This window comes from Carcharodon carcharias, chromosome 23 (assembly GCF_017639515.1).
Source record: "Carcharodon carcharias isolate sCarCar2 chromosome 23, sCarCar2.pri, whole genome shotgun sequence".
Classification (NCBI taxonomy): Eukaryota; Metazoa; Chordata; class Chondrichthyes; order Lamniformes; family Lamnidae; genus Carcharodon; species Carcharodon carcharias.
Window position 1 is genome coordinate 3,780,819 of NC_054489.1, and position 19,285 is coordinate 3,800,103.

General features: G+C 48.3%; 1 protein-coding gene across 1 annotated transcript in view; it reads right to left on the reverse strand.

The window, feature by feature from the left end:
- Positions 1-363: 363 nt before the first annotated feature.
- The window catches only part of LOC121269097 (tensin-4-like), a 47,146-nt gene continuing 28,224 nt past the window's right edge, over positions 364-19,285 (reverse strand). Inside the window, exons 6-15 of the mRNA XM_041173560.1 lie at positions 18,376-18,887; positions 17,425-17,511; positions 15,792-15,920; positions 13,888-13,977; positions 13,609-13,686; positions 12,707-12,787; positions 10,149-10,317; positions 7,192-7,260; positions 4,499-4,525; positions 364-1,316 (exon numbers count right to left, since the gene is read on the reverse strand). Of these exons, the coding sequence (XP_041029494.1) occupies positions 1,175-1,316; positions 4,499-4,525; positions 7,192-7,260; positions 10,149-10,317; positions 12,707-12,787; positions 13,609-13,686; positions 13,888-13,977; positions 15,792-15,920; positions 17,425-17,511; positions 18,376-18,887 (1,384 nt within the window). The 3' untranslated portion in view covers positions 364-1,174. The remainder of the gene's footprint in view (positions 1,317-4,498; positions 4,526-7,191; positions 7,261-10,148; positions 10,318-12,706; positions 12,788-13,608; positions 13,687-13,887; positions 13,978-15,791; positions 15,921-17,424; positions 17,512-18,375; positions 18,888-19,285) is intronic.

The window sequence follows — 19,285 nt, forward strand, 5'->3', positions numbered from 1 at the left end:
GGAGGGTGATGGAATACTCCCCACTTGCCTAGATGAGTGCAGCTCCCACACACTCAGGAAGCTTGACACCATCCAGGACAAAGCAGCCCACTTGATTGGCACCACATCCACAAACATTAACTCCCTCCATCACCGATGCACAATAGCAGCAGTGTGTACCATCTACAAGATGCACTGCCTCCTTAGAGAGCATCTTCCAAACCCACGACCACTACCATCTAGAAGGACAAGGGCAGCAGATAGATGGGAACACAACCACCTGGAAGTTCCCCTCCAAGTCACTCACCATCCTGACTTGGAAATATATCGCTGTTCCTTCACTTTTGCTGGATCAAATTCCCTCCCTAACAGCGCTGTGGGTGTACCTACACCACATGGACTGCAGCGGTTCAAGAAGGCAGCTCACCACCACCTTCTCAAGGGCAGTTAGGGATGGGCAATAAATGCTGGCCCAGCCAGTGACACCCACATCACATGAATGAATAAATGTTAAGGTGAAGTTTTGATGTTTGTTGACTGTAGGAGGGAGGGATTGAAGAATGAGGAGAAATAATTTCACGGTTAAGACAAATGAATGACTGAACCTTGATTTCATCACCATCCTGGGTGAAGAGGGAATGTGAAGCTTTGACGAACTGGGAAAGAAAGAACAGAGCGGGTCAACAGAACAAGGAAGGAACATTGCTAATGTTATGTTGATGTGATAATGCTGTCGGATGTAGAACAGTTTTCATTTGGTATATTTTACATTGTTGATGCTGCAATGTAGGAAACAGATGTTGTGGTTTGCTGTATAAAAGACCTGGTAAAAAAAAACTGCACACTTTCCACTCACTGATACAGAGGCAGCAATAGAGAAGTGTTTCAGTACAGCCTCCGGTACACAAAGGGTCTGAGGCCTGCACTCAGTGAAAGATCCCTCAGTGACTCCCTCAGCGTCTGGCTGTATTTGTTAAAAGCAAAAGGCAACTGCTAGAATTCTGGAAGCCTTCAATGAATCTCTCCGACATCTGTGATCTGTGTCCCAGTTTTGACTGAGGACATGAGACAGTTCAACTCCTGTGCATCAGCCTCCAGGACTGAGTGACACAGATCGGCAACAATGGCCAAGGTACCAACACAGCCAGGGTACACATGAAGATCCTTTGAAATGACCCAGGGCCTCTCTGTTTGGTCACATTCTGTGTGGCTCCAGTAGAATCTTGGACACATGGTTGATGATGAAATGTGCAGAATGATCCTGCTCAAACTCCGCAAACAGGTGACAGACATTTTCTGAGGAGCTGCTTTGTTTCTTTGCCACAAATGCAAAGATCCTAAAAATAAAATTTAAAAATGAATCCTAACGACATCCCATATTCAAAATAAATAAAAACAAACTCAAAATTTTCTTTACAAATAAATGGTCAGGGCTGATTGTCCATCTGAAGCAGAGAGAGGGAGTCAGGAAAAGGCCTGACTCAGCCTCCTGTCCTCAGGAGAAAATACCCCCCAAATACGGTGGGGGAGGGGGGGGTGTGTGTTGGGGGATGGGGTGTGTGGTGGGGGAGGGGGGGTGTGTGGTGGGGGAGGGGGGGTGTGTGGTGGGGGATGGGGTGTGTGGTGGGGGAGGGGGTGTGTGTGGTGGGGGAGGGGGTGTGTGTGGTGGGGGAGGGGGTGTGTGTGGTGGGGGAGGGGGTGTGTGGTGGGGGAGGGGGTGTGTGTTGGGGGAGGGGGATGTGTGGTGGGGGAGGGGGGGGTGTGTGGTGGGGGAGGGGGGTGTGTGGTGGGGGGGGGGGGGGTGGGTGGTGGGGGGGGGGGGGGTGTGTGGTGGGGGATGGGGTGTGTGTTGGGGGAGGGGGTGTGTGTGGTGGGGGAGGGGGGGTGTGTGGTGGGGGATGGGGTGTGTGGTGGGGGAGGGGGTGTGTGGTGGGGGAGGGGGTGTGTGTTGGGGGATGGGGTGTGTGTTGGGGGAGGGGGTGTGTGTGGTGGGGGAGGGGGGGTGTGTGGTGGGGGAGGGGGGTGTGTGGTGGGGGAGGGGATGTGTGGTGGGGGAGGGGGGGTGTGTGTGGTGGGGGAGGGGGTGTGTGGTGGGGGAGGGGGGTGTGTGGTGGGGGAGGGGGGTGTGTGGTGGGGGAGGGGATGTGTGGTGGGGGAGGGGGGGTGTGTGGTGGGGGAGGGGGTGTGTGGTGGGGGAGGGGGGGTGTGTGGTGGGGGAGGGGGGGTGTGTGGTGGGGGATGGGGTGTGTGGTGGGGGAGGGGGGGGTGTGTGGTGGGGGAGGGGGGTGTGTGGTGGGGGAGGGGGGTGTGTGGTGGGGGAAGGGGGGTGTGTGTGGTGGGGGAGGGGGGGTGTGTGTTGGGGGCTGGGGGGTGTGTGGTGGGGGAGGGGGGGTGTGGTGGGGGAGGGGGTGTGTGTGTGGTGGGGGAGGAGGGTGTGTGGTGGGGGAGGGGGGGTGTGTGGTGGGGGCTGGGGGGTGTGTGGTGGGGGAGGGGGTGTGTGTGGTGGGGGAGGGGATGTGTGTGGTGGGGGAAGGGATGTGTGGTGGGGGAGGGGGGGTGTGTGTGTTGGGGGAGGGGGGTGTGTGGTGGGGGAGGGGGGGTGTGTGTGGTGGGGGAGGGGGTGTGTGGTGGGGGAGGGGGGTTGTGTGGTGGGGGAGGGGGGGTGTGTGTTGGGGGCTGGGGGATGTGTTTTGGGTCTGGGGGGTGCAGGCTGGAGTTGGGTCAGCCGACCTAGTAAAAGATTGGAGGGTCCCAGGGGCAGTGGGGTGCGGAGACGGCCTGTTTAAAAGGCCTGCCTTGGTGCCCTGGGACTTCATACCAGCAATAATGACAGAGGTAAGGCCCTCAGCCCTCACCTCTCACACCCCTTCAGCCCCCACACGTTCCCCATGCTCCATCCTTGACATCTCATATCCCCTATCCCTATGGACCTACATTCCCCTCCATGCCAAGCTATGGAGTTTCCATGCCCATTCACCCACTGTACACTGTATAGAACCAATGAACCAAACCATATAGTGACAATAGGATTGTGTAAAAATAAAGCTTTAAAAGCAGTCTTTCATTAATAACTTTCAACTTCCTTAAAAAAGACCCCTCTTTACTGCAGCCCAGTAAAAGTGTCAATCATCCAGACCCTTTTTAAAGTATCAATACCCGAAACTGCAAGCACATGAAGCCTCTTAACCTTGTGCAAATAAATATTGTGAAATTGACAGCATAGATCAAAGAGCCAAAGCTGTCAATCAAGCACTATTTTCCCTGGGGCTCAAGTGTTTCAGTCTTCTAACAGATTTCTGGGCTCTCAGCCAAGCCCATTTTGTGTTCTTGGTCTGGATTGGTGGAGTATATTTAAAGGGGCAGCGAATTTCACAGGAACATTCTGTAATCAGTATTTGATTTCACACAGTTGGCTTGCTAGCCACCATTCACTCTCCAACAGAAAATACCCAAGTCTGTCAGAATAATTTGAACCTTTTAACATCCCACGCTCAGTCAATCTGTTTTCACAGACCCTGATCCTAATTTCCACCAAGGTACAGGCACGAGAGCAAAGATGAGGTGGGCAGGCAAGGCGGGGGAGGGGGAAGAGGGGAGGGGTGGGGGGAAGAATTAAAGGGGCAGGCATTTCACCCTAATTGATTGGTTGGAGTTGTTTCCTGCCAACACCAGCTCTGTTTGAAACCCTTTAAAGATGCTGATTATAACTTTCTGGAAAGTTAGATGTTGGTGGGTTTTTGTTGGAGAATAGAGTGAAAGGTTACAGAACCAAGGAAGGTAGATGGATTTGAAATACGCAACAGCCATGATTTAATTAAGCGGCAGAACAGGCTTGAGGGGCTGAATGGCCTCCCCCTGTCCCTCTGGACCTGTTTCTGGCCAGTCACAATGCTGGTGTCCCCCATTCACTCATTGGCAGGAGGTGTTGCCTGACTGGGAGACAGGTTTGCCGAAGGGGAGGGTTGAAAGGTAACCCATGTGGCTGGTCGTCCAGGAGCTGCTCAGTCTGTCAGCACGGACACTCCCTGTCGTACAGAGATGCTCCGCACCGGTGGGACAGCAGCTCCTCACCAATTTGGGCAGCTGCCCTTTGACCTACAGCACACAGAGGGGAGGATTCGCCACCCCCCCCCACCCCCCCACCTCCCAATGGGTTCACAATGAATGTGTGAGTGAATCACCTGCCCTTATTGGCCAGTTTGATTTGCGAAATGAATCGTTGCTGTCTAATAAAGTGGGAGACAATTCGCTAACGCCATGTCCGAACAGAGACACTGAGCAGCCCCCTCCCACCCCCACCCAGCAGGAATGATGTTGAGGTGAAGATGGGGTTTGGGTCCGAGATCCCCCCCCCCACCCCCCGGGTCTGGTCCGGCAATGTCGATTGAGTCTAAACACAAACAAGGTGCAAAACTGGCCCAAATCCCCCTCCAAACCTCCACCGGACAGGCCTGCTTCAGGCTGGGGAATAAAACAGCTCTCGCACTAATCGGAGATTGTTCTTGGAGCAGATTCTTACCTGGAAGGTTCATTATCCTTGCGCCATCTGGAAAAAAGCAAAAGGGGACGATATAAATATCTTTCAGAAACTCTGGATTAACACACGGGGTCAGAGGGTTACATCTCGTGGGAGGGCACTCGCCCGACCTGGACAGGCATGGAATCCCGCACTCGCTCGCTACCCCACTCGGTGGGCAAGAGCAAAAGTCAGAAGAGCGCCAGCCGACAACCAAGTGGGCAGTTAAGCCCATTAACGTCCCAACTGTCTGCGATTTTTCTGGTGGCCCACGGAATCTCACAGTTGGTGGATGGGCCAATCGACCAGGTGGGCTTTGCAATTTTGATGAAACGTGATCCAAGGGCGGGATGAAATCTCCGTTAGGATTTAAAATAAAAGGAATATCCGGGGGATTGTTTTTTTTATATATGAGGCCTGCTTTCAGGTGCTTGATTGTGCTGCATGGACATAGTTTGCAGCATTCTTGTGCTTTCTCTTATTATTTTCCGGTCTGCAGCTCCCTGAGGAGCCTCATGGAGACCTCTTGGAGTGCTCACCAGCACCCATGGTGACATCGACCCCTCACTGACAGTGCAGAGCCTTTCTCTGGGCACATTTCACGCTGGCCTGGCCGCGAATTGTCCAGCCAGCGTAAGATCACAGTCGGGGGGTTAATCGTGCATGTCCAACAAACACAAAATTCAGACCATAGGTTCTGTTGCCGTTTTTAACAGGTTCACCTGTGTGCAATGAATTACTTTGGCTGTTGCTATGGAGGCAAATGCAACACAGCAAGATCCCACAAACATCAATGCACTGAGTGCTTAGTGAATCCTATGTGTGATAGGATTGGTTGAGGAACATTGGTGCAGAAATTCCCCGTTGACAATGTTAGTGAACAACAGAGAGTTCACCTCACACCCCTCTCTCCAATACTGGGGCGCAGGAGAATTAACTTCTTAACACCTCGACTGTAAGAGCAAGTTATAGAACGTTGGACAAAGCTGACTTTCCCTCAGTTATGAAGGGTTTCTAGGTTACATTGACTGAAACGAGCTGATGTAGTTCACTAGCCTGGCCCAGCTGGATTGGTTATAACTGCGATTGTCACACAGGCTGATCAGGCTCTGGTTCTGGGAGGGGTTTGAACCCAGTGTGAGTCAGCAATCAGGGTGCTGTTAACAGATCCAAACTGAGGGAACGCTGTGGGAACCCGGACTCTGCAATTCGTCAACAACTTTAAACACTAAAACTAATCTGTGGAAATATTATTCTCAGTGAATGAGTGATCAATTGGGAAGGAAATAGTGGGAATGTACGGATTCATTCTGCAGATTTCTTTCCGAGATTAACATTTTGGGATGCAGCATGTTGATAATTTGGGTTATGGTGTGCGGTGAGTGGACTGTGCTCAGGACGAACGTATGCGGAGTCAATCTCTGCTTCCCAAATCTCTCCATCATCGGTGGGGGGGGTTTCCCTCACCTCCTGCCTGGGTCTGCGGTGGAATCATCGATATGGGTTGATCACTGTGAATGGTCAAGAACTCCATTATCACAGGATCGTGTGACTGCAAGTGGTAGAGGTGAATTAAATGGACCCTGGTCTTTTTAAATCTAGAAATGTCGATGTTCTATGGATTGTTAAACACAGCAGACACCTCACTGCTGGGAAATGGCAGGAAAAGATCCTCTGCTGTTTGATGATGATTAATTGGTTATTTCAAAACCAATTCTGGCCAAGTTACCAATCTGTGGGATGTCAGTGACAGGCGGCAGCTTGTGTTGCTATGTTTGAAACTACCTCCCTGTGCAGCACTGTGGGGACACAAACTGAGGCTCCTCTGCACCATTTGAAGAAGGGTACAGGAGAGCTCCCCAGTTCCCCGGGGATCAATATTTATCCCTCAGCCAGCAATCGGAATAGATTATCTAGGTCCTTATCACAGATGGAATCACAGATTCACACAGTGCAGAAGAGGCCCTTCGGCCCATCGAGTCTGCACCGGTGTGTGAGAAACACTAACATCAGAGTGTTGTTTGTGGGATCTTACTGTATGTAAACTGGCTGCTGCATTTCCAACATTACAACAGTGACTACGCTCGGAAAATACTTTGTAAAGTGCTTTGGGACTTCCTGAAGTTGTGAAAGGTGCTATACAAATGCAACTCCTTCTTTCATTAATGAAAGATGCGCTCCTTTCCCCCGGATTGGATGGTGTTATCTCAGTGTGTAACACTTATCATGAATCACTGATTAATCACTGCTGGTTTCTCTGTAAGCATGTCAGGCTACCTATACAGAAATCTCCTTCAGGCACTTTCAAAAGGAATTAGTCATTTTCCTTGAAGTGCTTTTGCTTTGAACACACTTGATGCGTTTGACAGAGGAAGGGGTCTGGGCCCCTGCAGAGGAACAGTCATTAAGCCAGGTGGAGCTCTTTGCAATGACCTCAGTTCTGTGTTTAAATTCACTTCCTTAGGTTTAATAATGCCTTTAACTATCTTCAGTCAACAGCGCCTGAACTGCAGTTTCCTCTTCCCAAATATGCTTCCCCCATCCTTTCTGAGTGAGTGATTTAGATCCAATCTCAGCTCGTTCCCCAGGTGTTTAGCATTTAGCTGTGGTTGGGTGTGGTTTAAGGATTATCTATCGCACACTTAGCAGCGGCATTGCAGACTGTACCCACACAAACATGCAGATTATTGACTTACTTCCTTTGCAGGGGGTCCAGGCCACAGTGATTGACAGAACTGCCAGGATAGTGTCGCCTGAAGAAAAGTCTTTAAGGAAAAGCAGAAGGAGTTAATGCAGCTTCACATCACCTCGAACACAATCCAACCATATTGACCACTAAAAGTGAAACCGTCAAAGTGACCAGTTCTCTGCTGATTGACACCTTGGAAATACAACTGGAAAAATCTCAAGTTGAAGTTTAACAAGATTGAAGATCTAAAGAGAGGGTTTCGGATGAAGCAGGCTATTCAGCCCATTGGAGCTCATCGACCCCCCCCCCCGCCTCCCACCACCCCCAGGCTCCCAGCCTCTCCAGCTGTGCCTAATCTCCCAGCTTTACCCACCCCCTGTGGTAACTCACTCCAACTACTGATCGCATTCCATTACTCTCAGAGTCTTGGGCAGAGGGCCGTATTAATTAGCTGCCCGTTTCATGGTTAGATGGTTAGATTCTCTTTTGTTGATGGTCATTGCCTGAAACTTGTGTGGCGTGACTGTTACTTGCCACTTGTCAGCCCAAACCTGGATATTGTCCAGGTCTTGCTCCATTTGGACACGGACTGCTTCAGTATCTGAGGAGTCGCGAATGGTGCTGAACATTGTGCAATCATCAGTGAACATCCCCACTTCTGACCTTATGATGGAAAGAAGGTCATTGATGAAGCAGCTGAAGATGGTTTGATCTTCATTGAGCTGAGGGCACTTTGCAATAAGGAGGAAGATTGAATTTTGTTTAAAACAATCATCTTCAGGTGGTGAAGCATCAGAGCTGGCCAGGGAGGTATGGGATCAGAGTGGTTCTGAAACTGGGTTGGCAACACAGGAGTCCTGATGTCAAATAACACCAGGGCAAGTTGTGCAACTGAATCAGATAAATGTGGTGATTCAAGGGGCCGTACCATCATTATCCGATTGTCATAAAACCCAACCTGTGCACTAATGTCAAAGAACAAAGAACAAAGAAAAGTACAGCACAGGAACAGGCCCTTCGGCTCTCCAAGCCTGCGCCGATCATATTGCCTGTCAAACTAAAACATTTTACGCTTCCGGGGTCGGTATCCCTCTATTCCCATCCTATTCATGTATTTGTCAAGCTGCCTCTTAAACACCACTATCGTACCTACTTCCACCACCTCCTCTGGCAGCGAATTCCAGACACTCACTACCCTCTGCATAAAAAACCTCTAAAGTTTTCTCCTCTCCTTAAATCTATGTCCCCTAGGGGACCACCTAGGAAAAAACTTCCACCCTAGGAAAAAACTTCTGACTATCTACTCTGTCCTTGCCAGAGATGTCCTTCCAGGAAAAGAGCCTGCCATCCTCGGTCACCCTGCATGTAACTCCTCTCCCAAAGCTACCGGGTGACTCAATCAAGGTGATACTCACAGCCCAACATCAAAAATCAATTCCAGGCCTGGGCTGAGTTAGTCAATCTTCATCAGAGTATCCTTGGGGTTCTACAGCTAGACTCAGTGCACTGGGTTAGGAGAATTGGGCTGATAAGTGACAAGTAACCTTCATGCCACACAAGTTTCAGGCAATGACCATCTCCAACAAGAGAGAATTTAACCATCGCCCCTTAACATTCAATGACATTAGCGTTGCTGAATCCCCCACTATCAACATCCTGGGGGTTACCATTGACCAGAAACTGAACTGGACTAGCCATATAAATACTGTGGCTACAAGAGCAGGTCAGAGGCTAGGAATTCTGCAGTGAGTAACTCACCTCCAGACTCCCCAAATCCTGTCCACCATCTACAAGGCACAAGTCAGGAGTGTGATGGAATATTCCCCACTTGCCTGGATGAGTGCAGCTCCTACAACACTGAAGAATCTCAACACCATCCAGGACAAAGCAGCCCACTTGATTGGCACCACATCCACAAACATTCACTCCCTCCATCACTGATGCACAGTAGCAGCAGTGTGTGTACCATCTACAGGATGCACTGCAGTAACTCAGCAAGACTCCTTGGACAGCAGCTTCCAAGCCCACAACCACTACCACCTAGAAGGACAAGGGCAGCAGGGAGATGGGAACACCACCACCTGGAAGTTCCCTCCAAGTCACTCACCATCCTGACTTGGAAATATATCGCTGTTCCTTCACTATCGCTGGGTCAAAATCCTGGAACTCCCTAACAGCACTGTGGGTGTACCTACACCACATGGACTGCAGTGGTTCAAGAAAGCGGCTCACCACCACCTTCTCAAGGGCAATTAGGGATGGACAACAAATGCTGGCCCAGCCAGCGAAGCCCTCATCCCATAAATGAATAAACAAAACCTCCCAACTTTAAACTCCCTCCCAACTAGCGACAATGGGACTTGCAGGCGATGGGAGGGAGTTTAAAATTGTGGCAGTGTCTTTAACTCCTCCCTCATGCTACCTTTTCACTGGCTGCGTCTTCTATTCCTGAATTTCGGGAGGTGGGTCAAATCCTTTGGCAGGAATCCTCAGTAGTTATGTTCAGTGCTGCTTGCACCTGGGAAATCTGATGCAAATTGGATTCGTGGTAAAAAAGAGGCCCAGGTTAGTGGCTGCTTCAGATCTTTCTGAGGATCTACTTGTGTGAGGCTGGGAGGTGTCCCAAAGGAATCCTCAGGCCTCCACTTCCTGTACCCATGGTTTTTTGGGAGAAGCCCTCCCTGGGCACTCACTGCTGGGGAGTGTTTCCATGGGTTCTCCAGTGGAGCCGATATCCTCCTCCCATTCATCACCTTCAGTTGGGATTCTGACTTGAGAAACTGAGACGTGGGAATTAAGAGTGACTAGGTCTCACTCTGCACTCATCTGATCTTCTGGATCTCACCATCAACACTCCCAACCCCCAAACACAATTTGCAGGATAAAATTCTGCGAGAAGGTGACAGGAATCCCCCAAACAAGGTGGTCTTTATCCCGCTCGGCAGTGTGAGTTGAGCTCCTTACTTCCTCTTGCTGTCTGTCAGGGTGATGCCTTGTTCCGACACTTTGAACTGGACGATGGTGGCTTGAGGCAATGGTTCCTTTTCCAGAGTGGAGGATGTTGCTTTAAGGACAGCTTGTGGTCCGGTCAGTGACTCCATGGTCACGGAGTTCAAATACAGGACAGAGCACACTAGAAAAAAAGGAAACATCTCATTAACATCCAGATTCAGAGGGACTCTCCAAATAAAAACAAACTGCATCCCTATAGCACCTTTCACATTCACAGGATATCCCGAACCACTTCACAGCCAATGAGAAGTGTTTTTTCTCTGTAGCCCATGTTGTAATGTAGGTAACACTGCAACCAATTTGCACACAGCAAGCTCCCATAACAGCCGTGTGTTAAAGACCAGATAACCTGTTTTAGTGATCCTGGTTGAGGGATACATATTGGCTTCAGGACACAGGGAGGGCTCCCCTGTTCTCCTTTGAAATAGTGGGCCTGTGGCGTTCTTTCAGTCACCTGAGAGAGCAGATGGGATCTCAGTTTAATGTCTCCTCCGGAAGATGAGTGGGAAACATTTAGGGGAGGTGTCAGGTTTCCCGGGAACTCCTCAACAGCGAGCTACGTGGAAATCTGTGAGTCCATTTGGACAAAATAGATTGTCTGTTCATTAGGAATGGGGGCACCACAATCACCTGGGAACAGCCCAAACTGTTACCATGGCGATGGTGGAAAAGGGTGGGGCGTTACTAGTCACTGCAAAAATAACTATTCTCTGTAGCATCTAAATCAGGAATCATTAGATTGAGAAATGCATCCTAGGACAAGCCTCAACACTTTCACTAACTCTGTCACATAGTTTTCAAACAGCTGTTAATGTCCTGCACAGAACTTTGAACTAAAGTTTGAGAAGGTCTGGATTTTGGGAATAGACAATCTGCACCATTTTGATTTTGGACAATGAATTAAAGTGTGCACTTTCAGATCAAACAGCCATTACAGGTATAGGTACATCTCGCTCCACTTTAATATCTATCAATGTCTGACAAGGGGCTGATCCTTTATTCACCGTTAAACTCAAATTTAAAATGCCTCCTCTTTACTCCCAACAATGCCTCTCGCCTCAATGTTATTTATTCATTGATGCTGACACAGATTGTGAGGGTAGTAACCTGTACCCTGCTTTCTCAGTAAGTGTGAGGGTATTAACCTGTACCCCACTTTCTCAGTGAGTGTGAGGGTATTAACCTGTACCCCACTTTCTCAGTGAGTGTGAGGGTATTAACCTGTACCCCGCTTTCTCAGTGAGTATGAGGATATTAACCTGTACCCTGCTTTCTCAGTGATTGTGAGGGTATTAACCTGTAACCCGCTTTCTCAGTAAGTGTGAGGGTATTAACCTGTACCCCACATTCTCAGTGAGTGTGAGGGTATTAACCTGTACCCCACTTTCTCAGTGAGTGTGAGGGTATTAACCTGTACCCCGCTTTCTCAGTGATTGTGAGGGTATTAACATGTACCCTGTTTTCTCAGTGATTGTGAGGGTATTAACCTGTACCCTGCTTTCTCAGTGATTGTGAGGGTATTAACCTGTACCCCGCTTTCTCAGTGAGTGTGAGGGTATTAACCTGTACCCCGCTTTCTCAGTGATTGTGAGGGTATTAACATGTACCCTGTTTTCTCAGTGATTGTGAGGGTATTAACCTGTACCCTGCTTTCTCAGTGATTGTGAGGGTATTAACCTGTACCCCACTTTCTCAGTGAGTGTGAGGGTATTAACCTGTACCCCACATTCTCAGCGAGTGTGAGGGTATTAACCTGTACCCCACTTTCTCAGTGAGTGTGAGGGTATTAACCTGTACCCTGCTTTCTCAGTGATTGTGAGGGTATTAACCTGTACCCTGCTTTCTCAGTGAGTGTGAGGGTATTAACCTGTACCCCACATTCTCAGTGAGTGTGAGGGTATTAACCTGTACCCCACTTTCTCAGTGAGTGTGAGGGTATTAACCTGTACCCCGCTTTCTCAGTGAGTGTGAGGGTATTAACCTGTACCCCACATTCTCAGTGATTGTCAGGGTATAAACCTGTACCTCGCTTTCTCAGTGATTGTCAGGGTATTAACCTGTGCCCCGCTTTCTCAGTGAGTGTGAGGGTATTAACCTGTACCCCGCTTTCTCAGTGAGTGTGAGGGTATAAACCTGTACCCCACTTTCTCAGTGAGTGTGAGGGTATAAACCTGTACCGCACTTTCTCAGTGAGTGTGAGGGTATTAACCTGTACCCTGCTTTCTCAGTGATTGTGAGGGTATTAACCTGTACCCCACTTTCTCAGTGATTGTGAGGGTATTAACCTGTACCCCACTTTCTCAGTGAGTGTGAGGGTATTAACCTGTACCCCACTTTCTCAGTGAGTGTGAGGGTATTAACCTGTACCCCGCTTTCTCAGTGATTGTGAGGGTATTAACCTGTACCCCACTTTCTCAGTGAGTGTGAGGGTATTAACCTGTACCCCGCTTTCTCAGTGATTGTGAGGGTATTAACCTGTACCCCGCTTTCTCAGTGAGTGTGAGACTGACCTGTTCCCCGGTTTCTCAGAGGTGATGTGATGCTGTCTGTCGAGTCAGGACTACTTTCTTCGTTCTTATCATTTAAACTTTCTGGAAAATAAACAAATGCTGGGTCAATGAATGAGCAGAGACACCTCTCAGGGCCTGAAAGGTCAGAGTTTCTCACTGGTCCTATAAGTTTTATCTCTCTCTCCCCTCCTTCCTCCATCCCCCTCCCCCATATCGTTCCATAAATATCCCACTGACTCTGAATGTAAGACCAGGGCTGACAGCTCCTTGCAGGCTGAGGTCAGGGTGCAGTTAGGCCTCTGTCTGGTTGGACATGAGTGACCAAGGGCCACACGTGTCTTGTGCCTTTGGTTTTCTCTTCCTCTCCTTGAGGACACACCACAGCCCTGCGATCTCAATGAAAGCGCTCAGCTCAGTAACTGTGCACACGATCCTTTGGCCTGGAGCCCGAATTCTGCCTCTTGGTGCCTCAGTGAGAGATTTCTAACATAATCTTGCTGGTCAGGGTAGAGGGTAAACACATATCAAACCGTCAGTGTGAGGCAGGGCGGACAGTCCAGTTTAAGCAGTGTCCAGACAGTTTAATTATATAAAAGGCTGTGAATTATCCATGTTGGCCAGGCACATGTGGATTTTTATTGCTATAAAGCAGCTCTTAGCAGGTGGGCCCTGACCCCATCCTTTGTTTGACCCCTGACCTTTCCCCATCACCAGCCCTGACCCCATCCTGGCTTGACCCTGACCTGACCCCACCCTGATCATGGCCAACACTCCAACCTGGGTCTGACCTTGTCCCCAGCCTTGACCCATTCCCGGCCCTTAACTTTGACCTTTTCCGGCCCTGACCCCTGTCCCAGCCCCAGCGATTCCATCGTGACAGTTTTGCTGATTTTGGTCCTCACCTTCCTTTGGTAAGTGTAGTTTGCACGGTAAACTCATGGCAGAGATGCAATGCTGATATACAAGGGCTGACAGGCTCCCTGTTAGACAAACAGGACAAAGACCACGGTTACCACAGCAAATTCACAGTCCGATTGTTCAGTTACCCTCAGTGCAATGTAAGGGATAGTTAGCGGTCTGGGGGATACAGACTGTAACCCCAGATTGACAGGGGTGAGAACTGATCGCAGCCCCATTGCCTCAGTAAACCCTGAAACTGGAGCCTGTGTAACATTCCTTACCAAAGTAGGGCTCCTGGGGAGACCCTTTCAAACACACTCCTTTCGGGGAGAATTGAATCAGGAAATGGCGCACCAACTCAGAGGAAGAATCTGTTTGAAAGGAAAGAAGAGGATTAGAAATAGAGACGTTAACTACCTTTTTACTCTGCTTGCATCATATATTTATCTAAATAACTAATTACGCCGCTCATTCTCAGACCTGTCTATCTGTGTAACTATCAATGTGTCTCTTTCTGCCCATCGCTCTATCTGTATCTCTATTCGTTTCTCTGTCTGTCGATCCTCTCTTTCAGATTAGCCTGGTATTGAAATAGATGATCTGAAACAAAAGCAGAAAATGCTGGAAAAACTCAGCAGGTCTGACAGTATCTGCGGAGAGAGAAACAGATTAACGTTTCGAGTCTGTGTGACCCTTCTTCAGGGCTGAAGAGAAGTGAAAATGTGATGAGATTTATACTGTTTAAAGGGGTGGGGGGGGTGGGGGGTGGTGAATCTGGATAGAAGGTCAGCGATAGATGGAGGCAAAGGAGAGATTGACAAGGATGTCATGAACAGAAGGACAAAAGGGGTGTTAATGGTAGTGGTCAGGACTAAAGGAGGTGCTGATAGTGTCAAAGGTCAGAAAGCAGAATGTGATAATAACAGAACAAGGGCCAGCACTCTGAAAAATAAACAACATGAACGAGTAACATATGGGCCCTTGTGGGGGTGGGATGGGGTGGATAGAGGGGGTGGTGGTGGGTGTAAAAGGATAGACCAGCACCACCTGCCCCACAACTCCCCCCTTAAACAGTATAACTTTCATCACATTTTCACTTCTCTTCAGCTCTGAAGAAGGGACCCACGGTCTCGAAACATTAACTCTGTTTCTCCCTCCTCAGATGCTGTCAGACCTGCTGAGTTTTTCCAGCATTTTCTGCTTTTGTTTCAGGTTTCCAGCACTCGCTGTATTTTGCTTTTATTTATATTGAAACAGATGACGATGACCTTCCTGCAGCCTGGCCCTGTTTCTTGACCTTAGATCGTAGATACTTTCATTTCAGAGGCCAGGGAATTGACCTCCTGATGCTAGTAGCACCATAAGCAATCCCAGCGGAGTGGGGAGCTGAGGCCCTTAGTGCCCCAAAGCAAGAAAATGAGGAGGTAATTGGACCCTCGCTCCTCATGGCTGAGAGAGACCCAGCACAGTGTGGGTTAGCTCTCCTTCTCCCTCTCTCTACCTCCCTCAGTGCGATGCTCTGACCACTGACCCCTGCTTTAATAGCCACATCAGACAGGGGGGTGGGGGGGGGTATATTTTGTGGCTCCAAAGACAACCTCACCTTTTGGATCAGAAATCGGAGTGTTTAACGCATGACAATCCTGTTTTCCATCCATTCATCTCAATCGGATTTGTACACTCAGATTTTCTGACAGCTACTCCCAGTAAGTCAGCCTACTTGTTGGGACTGTCCAGGCAGGAACCGGTCTGCCTGTTATTACCACAAGTAACTATGACACTCGTTACGGAGAGAAACAAAACACCTAACTGTCCCTTTGAGTTATCGTCACCTGCCCAGCACTCTGTCATTTTAGAAACTCTCTTTTCAAGGCAGACCAAGTTTAAACAATAGCTGGGTTTTAAATACATGCTCATCAGAGCTACTAAATACAACCCTGGTGCTCTGTTAAGAATCAGTGCTATTACAATGTATACATACATAATTAACACGTCCCATTGTAATATCACACACAAATCACAGATATTACAATGTTTAACACACGTGCTTACTGATAATATTTAACGCAGGCCTCCCCTATTATAACATATAATATAGATGTGCCATAATTATAATATATGATGCATATTTTCTGTGTTACAATATGAAATGTACATTTGTACTGTTATTATTTAGAGCACAGACCTGGGTTTTCCTCGGGATTCCTGAGATTCGGTGCAGGTACTTTCATTGCCAATCCGAATGAGCCAACATATGTGGAGCTTTCTCGAATAATGAATGAACCTGGCTCCTTATCTTTCAGCATCTTGATAGCTGCAACAGATTGAAGCATGGCTTAGTTCTATACGATAAGCAAACAAAGTCCTGCATTTAAATAGCGCCTTTCACAGCTTCAGGACATCCCAAAGGGTCTTAGCCAATAAAGTACTTTTGAAATGTAGTCACTGTTTACAATGTGGAGATTTCTTTCCTGCCAACCTTTGTGTTATTTAACCAGTTGTCTCTTTTATACTCCTGATTGGGTAGATGCTGGGGTACCAGGAAAAAAGTATTGGAAGGCAATTCAACTATGTATGGCATCATCCCATACATGTGCATTTTCCAGCAGGAGGCACTGGATAGAGATCAGGACCAGGAATCTGGTTCATTGTTCACTCACTAACTAACAATCGTAGCACTCCTGCCATTGAAACTGAATTCAGTGAACAACCACAAACTGGGCATGAGATCTGGAGCTGTCCTGAATGATATGATGATACAGTATTTTTAATTCTTTCATGGGATATGGATGTCGCTGGCTGGGCCAGCATTTGTTGCCCATCCCTAACTACCCTTGAGAAGGTGATGGTGAGCTGCCTTCTTGAACCGCTGCAGTCCATGTGGTGTAGGTACACCCACAGTGCTGTTAGGGAGGGAGTTCCAGGGTTTTGACCCAGCGATAGTGAAGGAACGGCGATATATTTCCAAGTCAGGATGGTGAGTGACTTGGAGGGGAACTTCCAGATGGTGGTGTTCCCATCTATCTGCTGCCCTTGTCCTTCTAGAGGATAGAGGTCACTGATTTGGAAGGTGCTGTCAAAGGAGCCTTGCTGAGTTGCTGCAGTGCATCTTGTAGATGGTACACACTGCTGTTACTGTGCATAGGTGGTGGAGGGAGTGAATGTTTGAGGATAGGGTGGCAATCAATTGGGCTGCTTTGTCCTGGATGGTGTCCAGCTTCTTGAGTTGTGGGAGCTGCACTCATCCAGGCAAGTGGGGAATATTCCATCACACTCCTGACTTGTGCCTTGTAGATGGTGGACAGGCTTTGGGGAGTCAGGAGGTGAGTTTCTCGCTGCAGGATTCCTCGCTGCTGACCTGCTCTTGTAACCACAGTATTTATATGGCTAGTCCAGTTCAGTTTCTGGTCAATGGTAACTCCCAGGATGTTGATAGTGGGGGATTCAGCACTGATAATGCTATTGAACATCAAGGGGAGATGATTGGATTCTCTCTTGTTGGAGATGGTCATTGCTTGACACTTGTGTGAATGTTATTTGTCACTTATCAGTCCAAGCCTGAATATTGTCCAAGTGTTGCTGCATATGGATATGGACTGCTTTAATATCTGAGGAGTCATGAATGGAGCTGGCAGTTTACTTATTCAGTGAGCTACTGATGGAGTTGGCAGTCTCAGTAATAAACACACAGCTGCTCAAGCTCAAAAAGGCAATCCTGGGTTATGTTAAACTGGAGAATTTAAACAGTTGTATCTGATGCAGAATCAGACAGAGTCTGGATACCTTGTCACATTAATTACATGAAGTGTTAACCTTACCTTGATCCCTGTTGAGATTTGGTTTGTACCAATATTTGGATGTATCTAGTACAAATTTAGCTGTAGGCTGCATGTCACATGGGAGATCTGTAAGAGAGGGTGAACAAGGGTGTTGGAGGGGATTTTGGTTAATAACAAATTGAAGAAATTGCACAAGCGTGTGTATCAGCCTCATGAACAGCTTTAATACCAGAAACAATGACCATATCATCAACTTCAACATTGACATGAATGCTTGTTTTTATTCATTCACGGAATGTGGGCTTCGCTGGCTGGGCCAGAATTTATCGCTTGTTGCCCTTGAGAAGGTGGTGGTGAGCTGCCTTCTTGAACCGCTGCAGTCCATGTGGTGTAGGTACACCCACAGTGCTGTTAGGGAGGGAGTTCCAGGATTTTGACCCAGTGACAGTGAAGGAACAGCGATGTATTTCCAAGTCAGGATGGTGAGTGACTTGGAGGGGAACTTGTAGATTGTGGAGTTCCCATCTATCTGCTGCCCTTGTCCTTCTAGGTGATAGTGGTTTTGGAAGTTGCTGACAAAGGAGCCTTGGCTCATCAACATTACCATCAACATCTTCAATGTTATCAATAGCACCGATATCAACAGCATCAAGATCTTGTTATGCAGATTTTCATACAACATCCCAGGTTGCTTCTCAAAAGAATAAATTAAAATTAAGTCATAGGGAGGGGCAAGCTGAGGGAGCTGATAGAAGGGGTGGTCAAAGAAATAGGTTTTGAAGAGATAGTTTAAGATAAGTAGAGATGTAGCAAGGTGAAGATTGGGAAGGAGTTTCCCAGTAGCCCAGAGACGGAAGAGCTGAGGGTTGGAATGGGACATAGGGCAGGAGGAGATTCAGACTCTGGGATTTTTAAAATTATTAATTAAAGGATGATTGGCTACTGGAGGGTAAAAGTGGCAATAAATGAGTGGGACTTTGATTGGTTTACCTTCAAGGGAGGTGGAGCTTGAAGCCTTTGGGAGTCCAATGCTGGCACATGTATTGAGTGGGAGGCTGAGTGCACTTGAAGAGCTGGACTGAAGTCTTCGATTCTTCAAGTTGTTTGAGTCTTGGTCCAAGTAGTGAGTGCTTCCATTCACCAAGAGGATCGGGATATCAGAAAAGGAGCTGGCAGCAGATGCTGGGCAGCTGCTGGGATGTTCTTTAAGCTTGTGCGTTGTTTTACCATGGTGCGCCAAAGGCCTGTGCCCCATGGTGCCACATGCAGCTTGCTGGGTGGTGCTGCTCACTGCCCTCTGGGAGAGTGGTATAGTCTGGTAGCCTACAGGATGGCCGGAAAGCTGATGAAGTTGTTGGTCACTGAATGAGCTCTTGTACGAGCTGGGGGAGACAGAATAAGGGCTCTGCAGGTTAACAAACGATCCCGATGATCCATATGTGCTGCCAGCTGATCTACAAATCCTCCCTGTGTCTCCTTCATCACCCAGCAATGAATGGGAACTAAGGAAAAGAAAGAATTTGCATTTGTATGGCACCTTCACATCTTCAGGAGTTCCCAAAGTGCTTTACACCCAATTAAGCAGTTAAATAGTCACTGTTGTAATGTAAGAGAACACCAGCTATTTAGTACACAGCAAGATCCCACAAACAGCAATATGATGATGGCCAGGTAATCTGGGGGCGGGGATGGGGGTGGGAAGGGTTCTTTAAGTGTTGGCTGACAGAGAAAAGTTGCCCAGGACTCTGGAAGGAACTTCACTGTTTTTCTTTGAAATAATGCCCAGGGATATTTCACAACCAGCTGAAGGGGCAGACTGGGCCTTAGTTTAAGAGCGAATCCGAAAGCTGACACCTCTGACAGTGCAGCACTCCCTCAGTACAGCATTGAGAGCGTCAGC